Genomic DNA, 22,054 nt, shown 5'->3' with positions numbered 1-22,054 from the left:
TACCTGATAACTCTAACAAGCTCGTGAAAAGCCTGGTCTACGTTCATACGGATTTTGGCTGAAGCCTCCATATATGTGACCTTCAATTGTCTGGCCAGCTGCTGGCCCTCTTCCTGGGTTACCTAAGACAAAAGGAAGAAGAGAATAATGATGGGCTGATGCTTGAATGTAAACTGAGGTCTAGCACGTGTAAAAGTATTGTATTTTCCACAATCACACAAAACAAACCATGTGTTTATGGCCATGTTAATGTAAGATGTGAGTTTGTGATAGCATACGCTGATTGTGCACATACTTGTCTTTAGTGTAATACTTGCACACAGTGGCTGGACTGTATCCGCCCTAAAACGATACAGGGTGAGCCTAAGTGCTCCCTTGAGTAATTGAGTGCCATTATTAATTAATTGTCCTATCATTTAATACTTCCAGTTGCAACATAAGTAACCATAATAAAAGTTATATTCACAAAGGATAATGGCTGCTGGAACTTGGCTCCTATTGGATTTTTTATCTCAGCTCAGTGATAAAACTTCAGGTGTGCATAGGCATATTCCTGTTTGAGCAGTAGCTTACTGATGGCTTGATGCTCAATATTATCTACAAATCCCCCATTAAAACTTTCAAAATAGTCATGGCCTTATGACCCCTTCTGTGGTACCCAGTTTTTACTCCTCTAGTTATCAGCAGTCTAATTGAGTTAGATATTGCTGTAAATGTTTACTGTTTTAACTAATGATCCCTGCATTAACAAAGACTAACAGACAGTATGAACTGTGACACTGCTGTAGTACTAAGTGCGTGCTATATACCATAGTGGATAACACATATGTTCAGACTTTCACATCCAAGTGAAAGTGCCCCTTAATAATACTGAAAGAAGAACTTTGTTATTTTTCAGTTTAGCTCATTTCTCAGTTTGAAATAGATTCAAACATGACCGGATTAGAAAATTACATTTCATTGTTCAAATTTTCCAACACCACCACTTCTTTCATTTCAATTTACATCCAATTGTTCAGAAAATGTCCCCTTGACAAGGCTTCATCCTCAGCCTTCATAAAATCACGCACCCTTTTCTTTTCAAACTCGTCGAGCTCCTTCCCTTTTCATTACATGTGCACAGAGCACTGTGGGTATTACAACACCAAAAACGAAGCAGCTTTGTATGCATGTCCCATTTTTAAATTGTATTTCATTTTGTAATTTCTCAAGTGTAAACTTACTAAATTAGCATACATTCACTGAACAGACCAGTTACCAAATACTAGAAAAATGTGAAATACTAACAAACATTTGAAGAGGTTGGTCTACAGATTGTTCTGCCATGTTTGGGGGATATTATTGACATGGCGGGAGATGTGTGGATTTGTCAAATAGATTGACAAAGTTTTAAAAAGTCTGTTCAGGGTAAATATACCATTGTTCAGGGTAAATATACCATTATTTAGTGTAAAATGTATGTTATGTTACATTATGTTAGGTTAAGGCTGCTATAACAGAGCTTCCATCAAGCTAATTAGGACATGTGTAGTAAGTTAAAACCTATTTATAATGTTGTCAGATATGTTGTCTCTAGCATCTGCATGTCTCATATAAATAGAACAAATAATAAGTAATAAGCCAACAAAAGCTAATGTCATATGATTCTTGAAATACCAAATTCAGTGAATAAAACCCATTGATAGTAGTTAACTATATGTGTCTCCTTTGCACCATTAGGGGGTGGTGTGGGTTCATTGCAAGAAGTGACAAGCCACTGTATACCAACAGGCAGAAAATTCATCATTTCATCGCGCTGCCTTTTCTCTGCATCCATCCTCCCCTCCTGACACCTCCATTTCCACAGCCTCTTCTTTCACTCACATCCTGTTGTATCTTAGCAGCTAGCTGCAGCTGCAACGCTTGCTTCCACTTTCAAATATGCAAACGCAAGTCCTCCAGAGTGGTTGATATTATCTCTCCAGATGAGCAGGATACACTGTGTTTGTCAGTGAGTGGGTTCAGATCTCTGCAATCGGTTGGACTTACTTGTCTCTGTAGTTCCAGATCTGCTTTGTTTCCTACAAGGATCATAGGGAATTCATCTCTGTCTTTCACTCGAAGAATTTGCCTTTGGAATTTGTAGATTTCTTCAAAGCTGTAAAACATATTACATGGTGCTGTGTGGTTTTTCTGCACAAACAGGTTATATAATGTTTTTACCATACATTCATCTAAAATGCACATAACATAAAAATATAGCTAAATGACCCCCACCCCCACAAACACACCCATCACCCAGAAGCTGGGTTCATCACCACAATGGATCAGACTGAAGGCTTGAACATGTCAGCAAGAGTCAGCCACACTTTTACAAAAAAACAGTTTGTTGTTTGTTTGACGCTCTGCTCTGTGTACTGACCTGACTGTTGTCCCACTATAATATAAATGCCATGTGCAAATAAAAATGTCGATCTGGAAAAAAAAAAAGAGGCAGTATGCAACCACAAACCGAGAATGGCATTCCAGTCATGGACCCACAGACGGCTTGGTGAGCACATAGTAAATCTGGAAAGACTTGACTAATATAAATGGAGGAAGGAAAGACTGTTTACAACATAAACATTGGAAGGGGGCTGTGGCTGGGGGCAGGGGAATGCAGCTCACTGCACTGCTGGGCAGGGACACAAAGACAGGGAAGACAGGGTGTAACAGAGTGACTACAAGAAGAATACAATGTAGTGTAATGTGAAAAATATTTAAAAGGTGACTTAAGCCCTGATACACCACATGGAAGAAAAATCACTGAGAAACATTTTCAACCCAGCATATCATCTAGCTTTCAAGATTCTTTGTACCATTTATGGTTGGCATATTTTTCTGCAAAAGCCAATGAATGTATTTACAGTCAGTAATTATCTCTCTGTTTTATGTTTTTATTGGTAGTGGCGGAGTCCGCCATTCCTGTGCTGGATTCAGATTGCCTACCTTAGCACGAGAGATTCATGAGAATCATGAATACATGTAGCAATTTTATCTCTTTGATAACAGCCTCACTGTTTTCTGTTCACGCTCTTTCCACACCAAATCAACCAGCACTGAAATCTTCAGGATTTTAATTTATAATCCTTAAAATCCTTATTTTACACCATTTGACAGTATCATATATTGTATATTCTGTATTGGCGTGTTCCAACTCTTTATGACAGCTATTTAATGTTTACACTGAGTGACATACTTAAACACAAGACGTATTTATAATGTTATTATGTGTACATGATTGCACCATTGCATCAAGTGGAAATATTCTAGATATAAGCTTTAAATAGAAGCTAAGGTACACAAGTAAGTGAAATCAAGAGAACAGGATGAGGGAGGAAGTGTTGACAACAAAAGAAAATGACAAAAAGAACAACAGCCGGAAGTACAGGCTGCAACAAAGTGAGAATATCGGTGCAAGATTTATGGGTTTAGTAGAGTGAGAGGCAGAGGTGGAGAAAAAGAGAATGTGATTGTGAACAGTAAACAGAGATGTGCAAACAGAAAGAGAGAAAGACAGGAAGAGAAGTGAGCGTATAGCTGTGACTTTGCACATGGCAAGAACTGTCACTCACCTTCCTCTGTCAGTGACTGAGAAGACGAGCAGGAAGCCCTCCCCTGTCCTCATGTATTGTTCTCTCATGGCTCCAAACTCTTCCTGTCCAGCCGTGTCGAGGACTAGAGAGTGTGTACACACACGTCGACACAAATCACACACATAGAACAACTTGCAGCAAAACAGACCTTTGCTATCAATTCCCAGAGTACAAAATAATACCTCAGAAACATACACATAGCCTACATGTGTGTCTTTATGTGTTCTGGTCAGGTGTGTTAGCAGTGCACTTACTGTCAAGCCTGGCCGCCCTTTCGTCAATCACACACTGCTTGGTATAAGAGTCTTCAATCGTGGGGTCATAGTCAGTGACAAAGTAGGACTGCAGGAGAGAAAAGAAGAGAGAAGAAACTATGAACATGTATATACATTATGTCGGGTGTAACATAAGCTGTGTCCCAATTGCATACTAACTGTATACAGTATTTAGTATATACTGATATTTAAAGTGAGAATACCAGAAACCAACAAGCTTTACTGTTTAATAGGAACAGGAAATGAAGAAATACGCTCAAAGGCTACCAAACTCCGACTTTAGAGTAACACTCCCAATAAGTTATATTTTTAAAAATGAGACAATAAAATATTCTTCCAAAAGTATATATTTATATTTTTTGGGCTCCTGGAGCTGCTTCACCACTATCCATAAATTATATATATATATATAATTTATGGATAGTGGTTCGCAGCTCTTCCATTTCCTTTGTGTTTGCATGGTGGGAGAATTTGTACTCTATTTTGTATACATTTTTTTGTCACCGGCGTCAACACATAAACTGCAATCCTGCTTAGAATGGGTATGTACTATGGATTTGGGACACAGAAACAAACAGAATGAATGTGAGAACACACAGCCACTCTGTCCTTGTGTTTTTGGTGAAAACAGCCCAGACAGCCATATTGACCTCTACCTTTACTGCCATACTGCAGACAAGAGGGTAAACACAATAGTGTTCCACTGTCTGCAGACATTTGTGTGTGAAGCAAATATTCCCTCACACAATAACCACTGCTTAGGTTTAGACAACAGGCTGGTTTTCATGCTAATAACACATTTCCTCAGTTGCAACAGTGACACCACTCACTTCTTTCATTCTCCACAGAGACACTATCTGGTCTCCTAGTGACCTAAACTGGGAGGGTGGGGCCAAGGGGGGAAGGGAGCCTGGAGGAGGAGGAGTCATGCCTTTTTTTTCTTCACATTTTCCCCATGTTTTGTAGTTCTCGCTCTCCTTGGGGACTAGTTAAGTGGTGACAGCTGAGGGGAGTGCTCGGGGAATGTCAAACCAACACCCTAAAACAGAGTGATCACAAGAACATAAAACTCAGACAAGATTCCCTGACGTTCTAACAACAAGCCAAATCAAACATTTACAGTTACAGTCATGTTTGTGTGTGAAGCTGAGTGTCATTTCACACAATGACATAAGCCGTTTACTGCTTATTTGCTGTTATTTGCCTGCCAGGGGCTCAAACATACTGAATGTCACATCTCATCTGACTCTTTGAGCAATACAGAGACAGCTGATGCAGATCAGAAAAAAGAAGCAGGTCTATCGCTTCCTTAATTCTGATTAGAGCCTGACTGATACAGCTGCATGACCAATATTTTTGGTTGATTTAAAATTGTTACAGATGTATCAGTTTGGTCCTTATTGGTTGATTAGTAACAAGCAATTGTTTTCTCATATCATGCAGGCCTTGCAAGTATGCTGTCCCATGTCACATCCACTCACAACTGTTCAATAATTCATCAGTACTGTGTATCCTAGAACGTGCTTCACTGCACTGCACTGCACTGCACTACACTGCCAGTGTGCCTTCAGATGACCAGACAGAGACAGAAAGAAAGAAAAAAAAAAGCTGTGTGTCTTCTTGTCCCACCCACCACCACTCTCCCAGCCGTAGCTTTAGCACGTGACCTCGGCTTCCCGTCAACTTCTTATTCCTATTCTGTCAACCTCGGAAAGCCGCATTGAGAGCGGCACCACTCTGGCTATTCCTCCTCTCTCTCTCCACATGCATGGGTAGCGTAGCTGCTGAGCTCTGTTCTGGCTGAGCTGATTCTCTCAGAGCCGTTTCCCGTGATAGATTTTGCAGTGCCAGCAGCCCCAGAGCCAGCACTAACAGGGCTGTAGCTCAGCTTGGCCGTGCTTCAGCTGGGCAGCGACTGGCTAGGTGAGGGAGTGCAACATGACTCAGGAGGACTACCAATAACTATGTGACATAAGCCAGCATGAGTCATGGCCAGTATTATGACCTATAAATCCCTATATTAGTCCATGACTTCATCAGACATAACAGGCAGCTCAACCAGAATGAATCAGGTTGTATGAGTCGAGTTACGCTGCCACAGGGTTTCGGGGGGCAATAGCATCCACAAGGTACTGCAAAGTGAAAGTAATACAGCTGTTTGTTAAGACAGCATTAAGCACATATCAAAGAACATGTTAATACTCTTGAGACACCTTTTAGGGCTGCAACTAATGATTATATTCATTAACGTTGTTGCCTGTTTTGTTTTTTTTACAATTAAGTGATTAGTCGTTTGGAATATAAAATGTAAAAAAGAAGAACTGTTTCTCAAAGCCCAAAGTACCGTTGAAGATGTGTTAAGTTTACAGTGATATAAAACAGAGAAGAATCCTCACATTTGAGACGCTGCAACCAGAGATCTTTGATATTGTTTAAGGGAAAATAACTGGAAAGATGAATGGATTATCAAAATAGTTTTTGTCAGAAATTCTCTGGAAATTCTATTTATTATTTTGGTATAGGGAAACACTTCAGATGATATCCAACATATCTGCAAGACAAGCTGTTACATCAGTGTTCTTACTGTTATCTGACAGACTATATCACAGGTACGTACCGAGGTGGCAGACAGATTCCTAGACAGATTTCCATGAAAACATTGGACAGCTGCCATGAGGAGACACTCACAGTGGGGACAACAGCTCAGTTCTTAAAGTGTAGCGTAGTTTGGTCTGTACACACACACACAACTTGTACAACAACTTGTACATTCCATGGAGTGAGGAATGACGCAAAAAAAAAGAACTAAGAACGAACCGAAGCTCCACTCAGGCAATTATTAGGCAGTGCTGACATGACCACCATCGTGAGCGTGTGCATTTGTGAGCCGAAAAAAACAGGATTATTAACATCCTTGGATTTTCACCTCTGCTCAGCAGCAGTGAAAGTAAATTTTAAGTAGACTATCAAATCAAGGTGTCCTAACTTAAGAATGCAAAAGAAAATTAGTAGCTACATAGGCACAATGTACAAATAAGCAAAATTGAGCATTATGGAAAACTATAATAAAAAAAAAAAAAAACATAATAAGAGACAGAGAGACTAATCCAAAAGCCTGCAGAAACAAGCTGCAGTACAGTAGATGTTGGTGGCAAGGTGGATCAGGCCACAGTCAGTCCCGGTCAGCTCAGCAGGAAGGAAACTCCACCTCTGAAGCAGGGAGCTGGCCCGGGCCAAGCCTTCGGGTGGTGGTGATGTCACAGACGACATGTTCCCCTACCCCGCCTACCTACCAAAGTCCAAACCTGTCACTCAGTTCCAGCATTCCAGCCATACATCCCAGACCTCCACCCACACACAGCACATGCACACTCACACCAGGAAAACATTAGAGGCCTGTTTTCACCATGAATCCATGGTGGATGAGTCTCAGCTGCAGCACAGCTTTTTGTGCTGAGCTGTTCTGTATCTGGATCATTTGTGAAACACAGACGGACCATCAGTTCAGTACCTGGACAAATTCAATTTGACAATGATGTAAGATAGAGGATCACAGCAAATTATTACATTTGAGAAGCTGGAGCCCAAAATTATTTATCATTTTTTCTTGAAAAATGTCTTAAAATTACTCAATCTATTATCACATTTTTTGTTGAAAACTTCACGTAGGTCAACAACCAAATCACAAATACTTTAAACTATTTAGCGATAACTTTCAAATCAGTGATGCATTTAAAGATGACTGAAATGACAAATCTTTGCCACATAAAGATAGCATCAAATCAGTGTAGGTGTATTTGTCTTGTAAACACTTCACTATTCAATGTAAATATCAAATGCCACATGCGGTCCAGCTTGTAGTGTTACATAATTTGAATATAAATCTCTTTCATGCACCTGGTCTGGTTTTGTTGTTAGCCGACGACTCTTCAATCGAGACATAAAGCAGTGAATCCTCTCTTACGACTGCTAGTTGCCACATTCAAGGAAAGCAAGAATATGTGATATGTGTAGGCGTGTAATCAACATCATGCTGCACTATGCACCCACTTCCTCTCCACACAAACAGCTTTACTGACACTAAATATAGATCCTTTTTCCATCTCTGTCAGTTATCCTACTTGTTTGGTTAGAGCCACCTCTTTCACTGCTCTTTCACCAATATTAACTACACAAAGCACTAAACCAATGATTCAGCAGCAACACACAGAAAACTGAGATTTGAACTACAATAAAAACCCACAAAACACCTTGGGCAATTAATTAACAAAAACACACTGCACCTACACAGATGAGGGGAAATGGTGCGCCTGCCTACTGGACTGTCATACTGAGAGGGAATGCTGAGCTAAAACAAACAGTCATCAACACGGCTAGGAGTTAATTACCTTCTGCAGATGGCCCAATGCCCAATGAGAATTCACAGACCTTGACTTAGAAATCATCAGCCGTAGCTATTCTTTAATTAAAGAAAAATGTATACTGAATGCCATTAAATTGCGTTATTCTAGGAAAATAACGCATCTGCAGATTTATAATATTCCCCAGCCTCCTCATTAGCTGCACCAACACACTTCAGCCTGCCACCTAATACATACTACAATAGATTATGTCATTTGGAATTTTGGGAGTAAGACCAATCTTATTTTGATCAAGTACAGGCATTCCCAATAACCCCAGAACCATCACTCAAACGCATTTGTTTTGTGCACATTGTGGACGAACAAATAGTAAAAAGAAGAACAACTCTGGATTGAGGAGTGGGTGTGAAAATAAGCTAAACGTGGTTTCATGCATTTTGCGAAGTAAACTGAAGGGGATTCTCATTCTCAAGACTCGTGCTATTTTTTGTGTAATCAGTAAGCTTTGTTCATGAAAAATTGAAGAGATAGTCACAGTGTTTTTTCACTGCAACACACCTTTGAATCAGTGAAACTACTCTAAAATTGCACCTTTAGTACAATAGCAGAACTGTGCTCTCATTGGCTAATGATGGTGTGCATTTTCTGTCACAGTGCAAGACACATGCCAATTGTATCAAACATGTTGAAATAGAAGCCCAGCTGAATAAAAAGTGGCTGAAGACTGAAACCTCACAATAGAAAAAAGTCTGAAACGATGATCATTCACTATCAGGAAATACCTCTACCTGTTGCTCTCTTGGCCAGGTCACTCTGGAAAATCTCAGTCAGACTTTTATCTGGTTAAATAAAGTATATATATATATATATATATATATATATATATTCTCTTACAGTGAGTGTTAAGCTTCAACAAACTGGTCCTCGCGTTTAGTTCTTCTGACAGAGCAATACCAATGGCTACATAGAGTGAGACATCAGCACCAAGAAGCTGCATAGGAGTGGTTGGCTGGGGGGAGTTGCCCTCAAGCTGACAGGTGAAACAAGCCATTTCTAAGACTTGTTCGGTGGGCCAGAGCCAAGTGCAGCAATTTCAATTAAGGACACAAACTTCAGGCCAGACAGTCTGCAGCCTGCCAAGTTGCACCCTCAGCTAGACAGCAGCGGAAGGTGACAAATTGTGATGATCCATTTCTGATAACATGTCATGACATGACAAGACCAACTCATACATTGTACAGGCTAATAAATTCGTCAAAAATGTATAATGGCATACATAGTCATGCCATTCTTTCTTGATGGTTAACTGATAATAAATGTAAACTACACTTTGTAAAATATCTCTCCGAAACATTCTCTTTTTTTTATACCTATATACTTGGAACCATTCAGAATCTCAGTCCACTGATCTACTGTAATCTGTGCATAAGTCAAACCTTTCTTGATTACCTAAGCACCACACACCAAAGCAGAGTAGCATGGGGCACCAATCTAAGGAAAACAGAAATTTGACTGAGGGCATCTGTATCACTTCCTGTCCCCAAACAAAAGCGCAGGTTTAACCTTTGCCATACCTCTGTGGCTGGACTCTGAGCAGCTGCCACCATAAGGTTTTAAGATTTAACAGATGAGAATGAGAATGCAAAATTGCATTTTTACACTGTCTGTCTTCCTCCATCATCGCCTTTCTTCTCATGCTTTACAAGGTTTTACACAAGTGACCGGAATTTGTGTGAGGAGCTTTGTTTTGTTGAGTACTTAGGAGCACAAGAGGAAAAAAATAAGACAGAATGAAAAATTTGAGGGGGAGGGAGACTGTAGGCTACATGGAGATGGGGAGAGAAAGAGAAAAAGAGGGGGAGGGAAAGGCATTAACTTCCTGTGGAAACACCCACTTTTCCCATGAGCTCATGCACACCAGAAAGGTCATTTATTCAATACCTAATACACAAGGAGAGAAAGAGAGCACACAATGTGTTCACTGCCTTAAAAGGGCCACTGGGGACTATTCTGTTAAAGCTGGGAACACTACGCTTTACACATTGCTGCGGAGAATGACTTGGAAATAACAAAAAGTTTTGATTGACACTAGTCATTTCCAAAAGTCTTAAACCACTGCTGTAAAGCCAAATGATCAGGGTGCATGCTCAACATCCACAGTGCATTTGAATGTTTACAGTTAGACAATGTAGTCTAGAGGTAGCGCTGATCGTTTGGCCCGATGCCCAATTAAATGAACCCATGCACATCACTCCTACAAGCTCTCTTCCTCCTAATGCATGACAGATCCATAGCATCATCACCTTGTCCTTAAATGCCGGCAGACAAGTAAAAAACATTGCCCCACCAGATAAAACCTTAGCATAATGCTTAAAGTCATCCAGTACCATGACTTCACTCGAATTGTAGATCCTGCCCCTCTGAAGTTAAAGGAAAATTTAATTTTTATTGTAAGCAACAGAAATGATGATGGCCAAAACTACAAAAAGTTTCAAGTTGTCAAAAGAAATGGAAAAATCCTTTAAATGGATTTCATGTGGGGTCTTACTAATCAGCGAAGAACAGTTCTGTTCTCCTTGGACTCTCTCAGGACGAACAAACAGAAGCCATTAATTTTTTGCAGGTGTGGCAGGTATGTTTTGTTTATGAGCTGCACAAACAAAATATAAAAAGCACCGGCACACTGCTATCATGTTACTAGTTCTTCTTTAATTCTTTTACGTACTTGGTGCTTCAACACCCATATACTATTTGATTTTTTTGGTGTTCCAGTACCCCTAATAATGTTCAATATTATTTATATATATTTATACATATTCAATATTTGAATGTTTTCTAAATTATATTCTATGTAGACTTTAAAGTCTGTTGCTCTTTTTCTAAATTACATTTTCTATAGAAAACTATATGACCTCTGGCAGAATGATTCTTACCAATCAATCAATAAATCCTTCAATCAATCAATGTCATCTTTCTGTGTTCTATTGCCTTTGAAATGTATGTCTTTTTTGTGATAATATTTGGACTTTTGGTAATTTCTTTGTTTGGCTATGACAATATTTTACTCAGTCACTTGCTGAGAAATGGGGCGCATCCGCATCACAGTCCAGTAGGACTCAAGTGGTCAGATGATCAACCAGACAGTGTTTTCACACTTATTTAACCCCTTAATGCCTGAATTTTTTTACAATCAAAAAATAAAAAACATTCTTTGTGTTTTTATTTGCTTTCAAGCTGATGTTAAATTAAGTGAAGATTGTTAATTTGTCTATAGAACATAGAAAAGATATAAATTCAGGTATGTGTAGGTATGATGCAAATTAGTGACAACAGGCATAAACGAGAAACCAGGGCTTGCAAAAGGTTCCTAGGTACGTATCAAATATGCACCAACAGGCATTGGGGGAATCCATGAGCTATCTTGGCTTGCAGTCTGCAAGGAAGAGGTATGATGTGAATTTGCGACAATCGGTGTCAAGGGGTTAAAATTTAAATCAGAGATTAAAGTTAAAACTATTACGGTCCATTGTAAATGTCACGGCTACAACTAACAATTATATTCATTTCAAATAATCTGACATATCATTTTCCAATAAATCTATTAATTGTTTTGTCAATAAAATACCAGTAAATAGTGACAAATTTACATTATAATTTCCCAGAGCCCAAAGCGGTGTCTTTAAATTCCTTGCTTTATCCAACCAGATACTCAGTTTACTATTATAGATGACACACATCAAATCCTCACATTTCAGAAGCTAAAATCAGAGAATGCTGACAAAATTACTGTCATGATTAATCAATAATTAAAATAATGAACCTATGAATTTTCTGTCAATAGGCGAATGGATTGATCGCCTAATCGTTTCAGCTCCAGTAAATGTATTTGTAAATTCTGACGTGCTACTCCCTGGTTTGAGCTACTGTACTCCCAGTGGCACTGCACGCACACAGTTTTTCAGTGTAATCACAATTGGAAGATTATAATGAACATTCTACTGTGTTCACCATTCATTTTCACTTCCAAATATTTAATGTTCATATTTGGGTTAAATTGGTTGTTGTCTGTCCTACTTGTTTTGCTTGAACTAAAGGACTGTTGCCATATTCCCAGATTCCTGTGGTTGTCATTGTAACAGACAGTAGTAATGGTTACAATCAAATGGTACTATGCAGAACATAGCCTACTGGCATTTTACAATAAAAGAAAGTTACATACTGTATGAGCTGACTGGCCCAGCTAGCATTCAAGGCTGTAGAGTCGGGGATAGCACTCATGCAGAGAATAAAGCAGAGGATAAATGTCCCACCAAGTAGGCCAACTCCTGGCACAGTCAACCCCCTGCTTTCCTCTAACCTCTCTGGCATTAAGACTTCAATCGCCCCAGCTAAATATCAATGTGTGCTGGACTCTGAACACTTTTGAACCTGCTCAAAGTCACAAAATCAAAGAGGTGCCATTTAAAGGCCTTCTTCCATCAGATCACTGGGCTCAAAGCAGCCTGTTTGCTCAATAGCGGTCACACTACAAACTATTTCTTTATCTTCATTTCATAAGAACATTTTGTTGAATTACAAGTGGAGACCTGTGCAAATACTTTAGAAGCCCACAAACTGATTCAACAGAACAACACAAAGACGGAGAACTGTGTGAACCACCCTTATTGTTCTAGCTGATGTCATGTGACATCACTAATGTTCCCCTTCCCTGCATTAAGCCTCCCTTAAGCCTAGCCATTGTTGGGTTATCGATGCAGTTTTCTCTACAGCCCTTCCTTGTTTTGCTTGGAGGGACAGAAAATAAAAGACTTATTTTGATAAGAGTTACTCTCTAATATACATAGTGAGTCCCCCTGACTGAGTTTTGTTCTGGTGAATCTTCATCAATGCCTGCTTTTGTGGAAGTGGGAAAACCTTGACCCATGTGACTATATCAAAATCATCCCATATTAAGTGGAATAGATGTAGAGGAGAAATGAAGCAAGCGCCAACAGAACAGTGAGCAATAGGTCTGTGAAGTTCCTGTAGTTAGGGAGTAGGGATTATAATATAAAAAAGTCCAGTAAAAGATAAAATAGCAACTGCAGTTTCTCCGGCCATAAAGCTTTTAAACAAAAACTACACTGTTATATATTGAGATTGTCAAGCCTTGTTGTGACCCATTGTCTCAGACAGTGTAGTGTTTGCATATGTTTTTGTTTCATTAAAGGCTTTATTAAATTTTTCTCCCTCTGCTTGTCTTTGCGCAGAAGTAGTACTGCACACACTCACATCAACAAAGCATTACTGTGACGGCTCAGCAAGAGGACACCAGCTACTGCAGTGGCTGTGTGGACAGAGAAACTACTGTGTGACTTTCAAAAACCCATACAAAGTCACTCAACGGAGTGTGGCTCACAGTCTGTAGTCTATGGTTTTCAGGGAAACCGTATGACTGACTAAATAATGGCATGCTGATCAGTGCTGAAAATAAATAAGAGTCACAGAGTCCAAAGAGTTGGTTTACCAATTAAGATTAGAGAAGATTAATAATTTATAACTAAACAAAAAGTCAGTGGACATGCCCATAACTGACATATTACACCACGACAAACTATTTTCTATTGAAACCTACTTTAAAAGGATCCATTCTCTCCCGAACATCTCTAAAAAGACTTAACTGTACAGCACCTGCAGGGATGACTTCGTCTTCTCCACCATCTCCCCTCTCTCCCCTAGTACAACTGCTGAGTGTGTATTTCTGCACCAGTGTACTCTGCAGCAGACTATAATTCTTAGCATGGAGTGATATGTCAAAGCAAATGGGGCCACTCACTGGCATCATGTCAGATACACAGCGTCATTACTATTGTGCTTTTAGGCCAGCACTCCTGCAACACAGGCACCAGAAATGGTATTACTCAATCAGGCAACTCCTCATAAATAAGACCTAATGGAAACATCTTCTCTTCTCTCTCTCGAGTTCCAGTCGCCATCATTAAAAGTCCTTCTACATGGGTATAGAAAATGATAATAATCAACATTTGTGTATGTCAGATGGGTGATGGCAGGTCTTGATGAACAGTTTGATGAGTACACAAATGATGTGAATCCTATGCTATGGCCTTCAAATTTACCCGATCTCTTCCTGGTTGAAGTGGACTGATCCAGCATTTAAACAGCCGAATGAATTTATTCCAATGGAATAGCATGGCAAAAGTTGACCTACAAATTTGCGCTGCTGACAAGTAGTAAGTTGCAGTTAACAAGAGTGCTAACTCTCTCCACGAGGTGAAAGTCTTTTGTTTGTGCAGGGACCTGAGCTCCACATGCTTTAACTAGCATCTAGAAAGGCCTGGCTGTGAGAAGACGATGTTTTGGTTAGACATACCAATCACACTTTTTAGGCAGCTGTTGAGTTAGTGTGCACTGGCGTGTGCCAATTTAGAATTCTGCACCAGGCTTGCCGACACAGTTGCTGAAGACACAGTCACATTTGCTGCATGTGTTAGATCAGTATAACAGTCACACACAGCTGTGTGACGCAAATATTCCCGATTGTATCTACACGTGTACCTAATGGTTACTGAACAGCCTTTTGGATTATGATCTGGTATCATATCAGTGGGAGATAGAGTCAGAAGCTCATTTGTTTAGGACAGAAGTCACACTTGGCCATTGTCGTCCGCACATTTGGACATTGAGTCGTGCTGTACTGTCACCTGTTGAGGGGTTGTCTCATTCCATGCTTCACCTCCCCCTGATGGACAGCAGGTGCCCCACAGGCTTTTGGACAGTGTCTGAATGAGACGTGCCAAATGTCCACCAGCTGCCTGGCAGGCAGCTCTGGGCCCAACATCAGCGACAAGTACAGGACATATAAAAAGAACCATTCATAGTGCTCTATCAACTAAGTTGCATGAAAAATGTCCCCTATACATGTGACACACTACAGAAAGCAGTACTATTTTAAATAACAGCGTAGACAAAGTTCCAAAAGGGATACACACTAATGACAAAATCAACACTATACAGTATATATAATCAACACTAGCACCAGTAATATGCTGATTAAAAACAGACTGTCTCATCAAAAGGTGTTCATACATTTGGAATGTTAAATGTTAGAAGCTGGTGGGAGTGGGTTTCTATTTGTAGCATGTCAGTTTCCCATAGCCAGAGTTGTTGTTATATGACTCTGAGATGTGAGACCTGATACTGTGGACAGTTATGTGTGAATACAGAACAATAGCCAAAAAACAACACAGAAGAACCGACTGCCCTCGCTGTCTGTGTGACTCTGTGAGGGGCAGTGACCGGAAAACAAGGGGGGATATCGCAGGTGAATGTAGGAATCTTTTTTACCTTTCAGAGGGAAATGCTACAAGTCCAAAGTACACATTAAATTGTTTTATGCCTCATACTGCTATCATTAAAATTATTTTTTTAATGGTAAAATGTATGAAATTGAACTAGGGCCTGGAGATAATGCCAAAAATCGATAATAATTACCGATAATTATCACGATAAATGTCAAATCATTTCTTTCTAGTTTAAAAGGTTTTTTGCTCCTGGGTGAAATGTGACGAAACCAGATGGCTAATTGTTGTTTTAAACGCTTCTTTATGGTCAGAACATGACCATAACACTTGCCAAACAGTGGATCACTTAACATTTCTGAGGTAGAATATTCAAAACAATTATGATTCCTCAACAAAATAAATGTTTTAATAGAAAAAGTAAGTGCTAATTTGTTCAAGATATAAATGAAAACATTTATTGAACATTTGTTGTTGAAGTAAATTATATCGCGATAATTATCATTTTTGTTTTATTGCCCAGCCCTAAATTGAACCTCAGAACACATTCTTTTGTTGCAAGTCATATTTAGCATGTACAGGCTTTATTTAATGATGTAATATTACATATAAAAGTGAAAAGCAGCATGTGAAGAGCTGTTGAGATCAAGAGAGTAGAATGTTTCCAGAAAACGGCAACTGAGTCATTCTTTTTTTCTATTAACACAAGAGTCAAAACACCTATCGATGTATATTTATCACGTTCATGTTGTGGTTTGATATTTAGGTTTAAAAGAAGCTCTTACAGCACTGACCACAGGCCCAACTCATACGTCCTAAAAACATGATTTGGTACAGATACCTGAACAATCATTTTTCAATGCATCCCCCCCACCCACCATTTATTAGTGATAAATGGCAAAGCTGTAAAAGGTGAAATGTCGTCTGAAAACATTTGAATTTCATTTTGGAACTATCAGATCAACAAATAAGTAAACAACATTATAAATATGAACAGACATTCAGTGTCTTAATGCTTTCATTACCTGCCAGTTTTCAATACTCGTTGCTAACTTAAAAATGCAAAGGGACAATCTGTTGATTATTGCGTTAATCTCAGCAGCATCAAGAGACTGCGGATGTTTAATCATGTTTCAGTTTTCTTTAGAATCTGCATATTACTATGTGTCATTCTAAGTAACTACCACAGTAATCATTTGGATATAGTCATTGCCTCCTTCCCTGTTAATTGTCTAAGAACAGATAAGTGAAGTTCAGATCTACCTTTCAATGAAATTTATAAAGATTATGTGTTTATTTACTAACTATTCTCCACTATATAGTGGAGAATAATGGAGGATTATAAAACTCATCCTTAAAATAATTCAAATAGGGCAATTTTAATAGGCTGCAAAATTGAATGTTGTGCAAAGCAAAAAGGAAATTAAAGGAAATGTAAATATATTAAGCAAAATCTGCATTAACTAATGCGTCACTTCACCGACATGCAATACCTTTCAAACAGTACCACTACTTATTTTTAATATTTCTGTAGTAGTGGAAGTATATAGGCTTGGCTTTTATAACCATGTGCCATCAGGACAAACCAATTTTTTCAGTGTATGCTTATAAGATTAAACTCTTCACTCTTTTGTTAGTGTCTTACTGACTTGTGCATACACGCATTACTCTTTCTGTTACCTTACATCTGTTTTAGTGAAACTTGATTTTCGGCTGCCAACTTCGCACGTGGCCAGGGATAACAGATGAAATGTTTGGGCTAGTTTTAGCATATTTACAGTAATGTTTATTAATATGCGCTGGGTCTTACAAACAAACTGAATAAATTAAAAAGTGGATGTTGCAGAGAGACACAGAGGGAGAGACATCAAAGAGGGTGAAATTATCATCCGATCTCAGATCTGTAATGTCTGGCTGGCCACACTGCAGATCACACCCTCGCTCCAGTTAACAATTCTGCTTTACAATGCAGAGGAGATTCTTCAGGAAAAATGAATGGGGACTGGTTTAGAGAGCATCTGATAACTAACCATGCAACTTCCAATTTTTTTTCCTATCTTATCACCTTAAAAGATATATTCTTCTTATATTATCTTTTGATATTACCTCTCTTACTGTTGTATTCAAGGCTGCATATAAGTCAGGGTGTGTGTGGATGAGTGGGATGGATACATTCTAATAATTACTGGCATTTCTCTTGACTTGAGGAGGGTGTCATATGCTCATACGCCAGATCACAAAAATGGTACAGCCCCACATCGGGGATGAAGTTCTCCTTTCACTGAACAAGGAGATTATTGTGTAAACTACAAAAACTAAATTACACAAGATGATAAGAGTGACAAGAGTTTTTATGGAAAAGAAAAACAGAACTTATTTAAAACAAACACATGCAATAACAATACACAGCAGAAGTGTGTAGAATGAGGAAGCACACTCACAAAAGAAGGTGAGCAGTAACCATTGTTCTTTCAGGTTTAAGCATTGGTATATGTGTGTATGGACAAACATGTGGACATGGATCCAAGCCAACTTTAGTCAACATGTGTCAACAGATAAAGGCCACTGAAAGTCACTCAAGAAACAGACGAAAGGGGAGTGAAATGGTTGTTAAATTGGTGTGTTGTACTCCTATTAGTTCCACAAAAATATACAAACATCCAGTTGTGCCTCGTGTTGTAATATCTTTATTGTATTACCAGTTATTGCTGATTAATAAAGTAAATATAGTAGTCTTACTCCCTGGATAGTTTCTCATTAGCTTGAAGCAAAAGGGATGACCTGCTAGTCTCTCTCGTTCTCCCACCCACTCCCACCCATCTTTCCCAGATGGGTGGGAGTGTCTTTAGAGATCCCAAACTCCCTTTTGCATGAACATTCCTATGGTGTACTGTCTGGCATTGTGCCACATTCAAGAAAATTACCTTGGCAATGGGAGTGCATTTACTGTATCCACGGATTCAAACAAGAAAATAGTCTCACTAGTGGCCCTTGGTGCTGCAATATGCATCACATCCCAAAATACAAACATCTTGAATGGCAAAAACAACATACTGATTAGACATTTCACTGTATCTAATTAGAATTAATTCTTAGTTGTGTAGAATTTTTCGGTGAAAAAAGGGCATGGGGCCATTATAATCAAATGGGTTTATCTCCATGGAAGCATGAATGTATTCAGCAGATTGCACACGTGGCTACCCATTACATTATAAGATAGTGGCAAGAATGTGATCGGTATATATCATGGCAATCTCCCCATTACATTTATATATTGCTTATGCACACGTATACGTTTTGGGCTGTTGCTGGTGCAACAAGAAAGGTTACCTAAAACATCAGGATCCACCCTCTGGGAACAATAAATATTCATGGCAAATTATATGGATATCTGGTCTTTCATTTTGAGATACTTTGCTCTGGCAAAGATGTTGAACAACCAATACTGCCAGCTTTATGCCCTGCCACCATCAGTAAAAAAGCACTGTGTCATAACCACTCTGACGTCCCTCTGTCTGGTATAACTTCTGGCAGTCTTATTAAATTGTGCAATTTAATAAGAAAAAAATAGAATTCAAATTTCTACTTCCTACTACTGTTGCTATGATATGCCAACTTTTACACACAGAAACCTGAGCGTATAGTTGTCTAACAAAGGAAAACTAAACTTGTAAATAGTGTATGTATGCTCTATACACGTCTGTTGCTTCAGTGCTTCACAGGCACCAACCACAAGAACTGCCGAATTCATACCTAATTGGTCACAGAAAAAACGTATTTAGAAATATACTTATGCTAGGTTATATCTGGTTAGAGTTTGATGTTTACTGAAGTCCGAGAAGTAAAGATGTATAATTAAGTGTGTACACTTCCACGGTGACATCTGAAAAAAGAAAAGATGCACATAGAAGAAGGACAATACAAATTGACCAGTTAAGGCTGGCTGGTGATTTAGTTTTCATTAAATGTTTTCCTATCACAGCAGAACTATAGTCCCTTCAAAACAAACCAGGGATGCAGGATAGACTTGTCTATTTTAATGGGTGAATGCACGTTACTCCAACACTGCTCATGAAAAGGTAAAAGGTAGATTTATTTGTCACATTACAACAGACTATAAAGTAAAATTGAGATTGTAACTCCCTTCTGCTATGTAGCAGTCAATATACAGTAATCTAAAAGCAATTATTACAATGGTAGACTGAAATGAACTACATTCCGTGGAGGATGAATTTGAGTTTAATAGTCTGATAACTTGGGAGTCGGACAAAGATGCTCTGCAGTCTGGTGGTGCGGCAGCAGAAACTTCTATATCTCTTTCCAGAACGCAGCAGGGTGAACAGGCTGTGGCTGGGGTGGGTACTGTCCTTTAATATCCTTTGGGCTCTGCGTAGGCACCTCACCTCACCTCACCTCACCGATATCGCTGATGCTTGGGAGATGGGTACCAATTATCTTTTGAGCAGTTTTTGTCACATGTTGCAGAGCCCTCCGGTCCGATGGCCGATGAGTCGTCCGCAAACTTCACAACAGAGTTCTCTCCATGTCAAGGGATGCAGTCGTGGGTGTACAGCGTGAATGTGATGTTTCTGATGGCCTGCCACCTATCTTCACCTCCTTGATGCCAGTCTCTAGCTCTGGTGGTGCTCTAAGCTTCATCACCCAACCGAGAACCATATTTTTTGGCTCTGGATAGAACCCTCACCTCTCCATTCATCCTTCTGATTGGGGAATGATTTTATCGTCTTAGAGATCACCACATCATCAACACATTTGCTGATGTCACTGATGATGTACATTCCTCAAGGTTGATGAGGCTCACCTGGGTGGCGGCCTCTCTGAACCGACACCGACTCCAATCCGTGTTGGCAAAACAGTCCTGCAGAGCTGCTGTAGCCTCCTCTGTACAAACCTTGACTGTTTAAATTGTTGGTTTGACCCATAGACTGTGGTTTGACCCTTTTAATCAGCTGGCGTAAGTGGGCTGAAGAAGCAGAGAAATATGGTCTGATAGACTAAAATGGTCCCCATTTGGCTGTTTTTTCATGTGACTGCTGATGACCTCATAGAGTTCCTGTAGTGCATTTTTTGATTTTGCATCTGGAGGAATGTAAACAGCAACGACAAAAACACTTGAGAATTCTCTGTGCAGATATAATGGCCGACTTCTCAACATTAAAAAAAAAAAAAAATCTGATAAACATTGTCCATTCACTTTGACTGCGGTTGAGCACCAAGCATCATTTACGTAGGCACACAGTCCTCCTCCCCTCGTCTTACTGAACTCCAGAGTCCTGCGTAGGACCCGGGTTGTTTGACCTGGGCACATCTGAAGGATGCTATAAGGAGGACAAATGTTTCTATAATAGCAATAAGGTAAGCAAAAAAAATAATTGTTCTCGATATATACAATATAGTTGTCACATTAACTTTTCATAAGGAAAGGGAAAATAAGGTACAGTAACACAGACTGTGTGGTACTATGCTCAATGCATGCAAGCTATTATTTTGAATAGCACTGTTAAGTCATTACTGGAGCATAGTAACATGAAGCAGAACCCTTATACTAAATGTACTTTTAAAAATAAATAAGAATGACAAAGACCTATTATCAAATGACTGAGAGTATTTTGTTTTTTAGCCTTACATATACACACTAGCATGCTGATTTCAAAGCATGCAGAACTCAAGTAGTTTTCTTTCATTTTTGTGCATGCTGATATTGTCAACCGCGTGGATGAGTCACAAGCAGAGTAATTGTGAAACCATTCACAAAAACAGCAGGTCTGCAGGGGTTGTTTGCAATTTACATTTTGTGTGATAGTAACACAATTTGAAGAGGCACAGTTTTTTTCTCTGGGTGACATAGCGCTGTTGGGTATTCTTCCACATCTTTAAATATGATAATTGTAGTTTATGTACTTCAAATGTACATTTGTTTTACTTCAAGGTTAGAGTTCCTGTTGTGAAAACCAATGAAGGGCTTATTTGCTCTCTTTGTGGTTCTGTTCTGTGAGAAATCAACAGGTGACCCTCCCACAGAGCTAAACAAACAATGTACTCTTCACCTGCCCTCACAGGCGCACACATACACACACACACACCTGCCACAGCTGCAACCCCTAGCCTCAAAAATAGCTTAGTGTCATTTGGTTCAGTCTTCCGTTACAAAGAAAAAATATTAACTCCCTTAAAGGAGATGAAGAAACAGCGGTCAGAATGGAATTGTTTGCACTCAAAGGCATGGCATGTGACATATCACTGAGCCAGACAGAAAGTTACAAACCTACCCGTATCCATAAATGGGCTGAGTATGCTGTGTGTAGTGTTACATGCAACTTAAACTGCTAAACTAAATCACAAACACATGCACAAAAGCGTCATTGCAAACACTTTTGTCTAACCACCTGTGGCTGTTTCTGAGAAATTCACATGAAATGGCGGCGCATTCATCTCCAACACTACTACCATTCCCATCCCGTGCCTCCAAATGCCCAAGGAGGGCT

The 22,054-nt window shown here is 39.3% G+C and overlaps 1 protein-coding gene across 2 annotated transcripts in view; it reads right to left on the bottom strand.

The window, feature by feature from the left end:
- The window catches only part of rras2 (RAS related 2), a 29,368-nt gene that overhangs the window by 3,011 nt on the left and 4,303 nt on the right, over positions 1-22,054 (bottom strand). The window contains exons 1-5 of one of the 2 annotated variants that reach the window (XM_038701404.1): positions 4,720-4,869; positions 3,869-3,956; positions 3,594-3,696; positions 2,029-2,137; positions 4-122 (exon numbers count right to left, since the gene is read on the bottom strand). In XM_038701404.1, the coding sequence (XP_038557332.1) occupies positions 4-122; positions 2,029-2,137; positions 3,594-3,696; positions 3,869-3,956; positions 4,720-4,818 (518 nt within the window). In that variant the 5' untranslated portion in view covers positions 4,819-4,869. Of the gene's footprint in view, positions 1-3; positions 123-2,028; positions 2,138-3,593; positions 3,697-3,868; positions 3,957-4,719; positions 4,870-22,054 lie in introns of those variants that run through there. The other variant, XM_038701403.1, reaches the window with a different exon arrangement.

Source organism: Micropterus salmoides, unplaced genomic scaffold, assembly GCF_014851395.1.
Source record: "Micropterus salmoides isolate LMB-PRFRI ecotype aquatic unplaced genomic scaffold, ASM1485139v1 Ms_hic_scaffold_6, whole genome shotgun sequence".
NCBI lineage: Eukaryota > Metazoa > Chordata > Actinopteri > Centrarchiformes > Centrarchidae > Micropterus > Micropterus salmoides.
The sequence above is the reverse complement of the archived record's forward strand: the minus strand, read 5'-3'. Positions and strand labels throughout refer to the sequence as shown.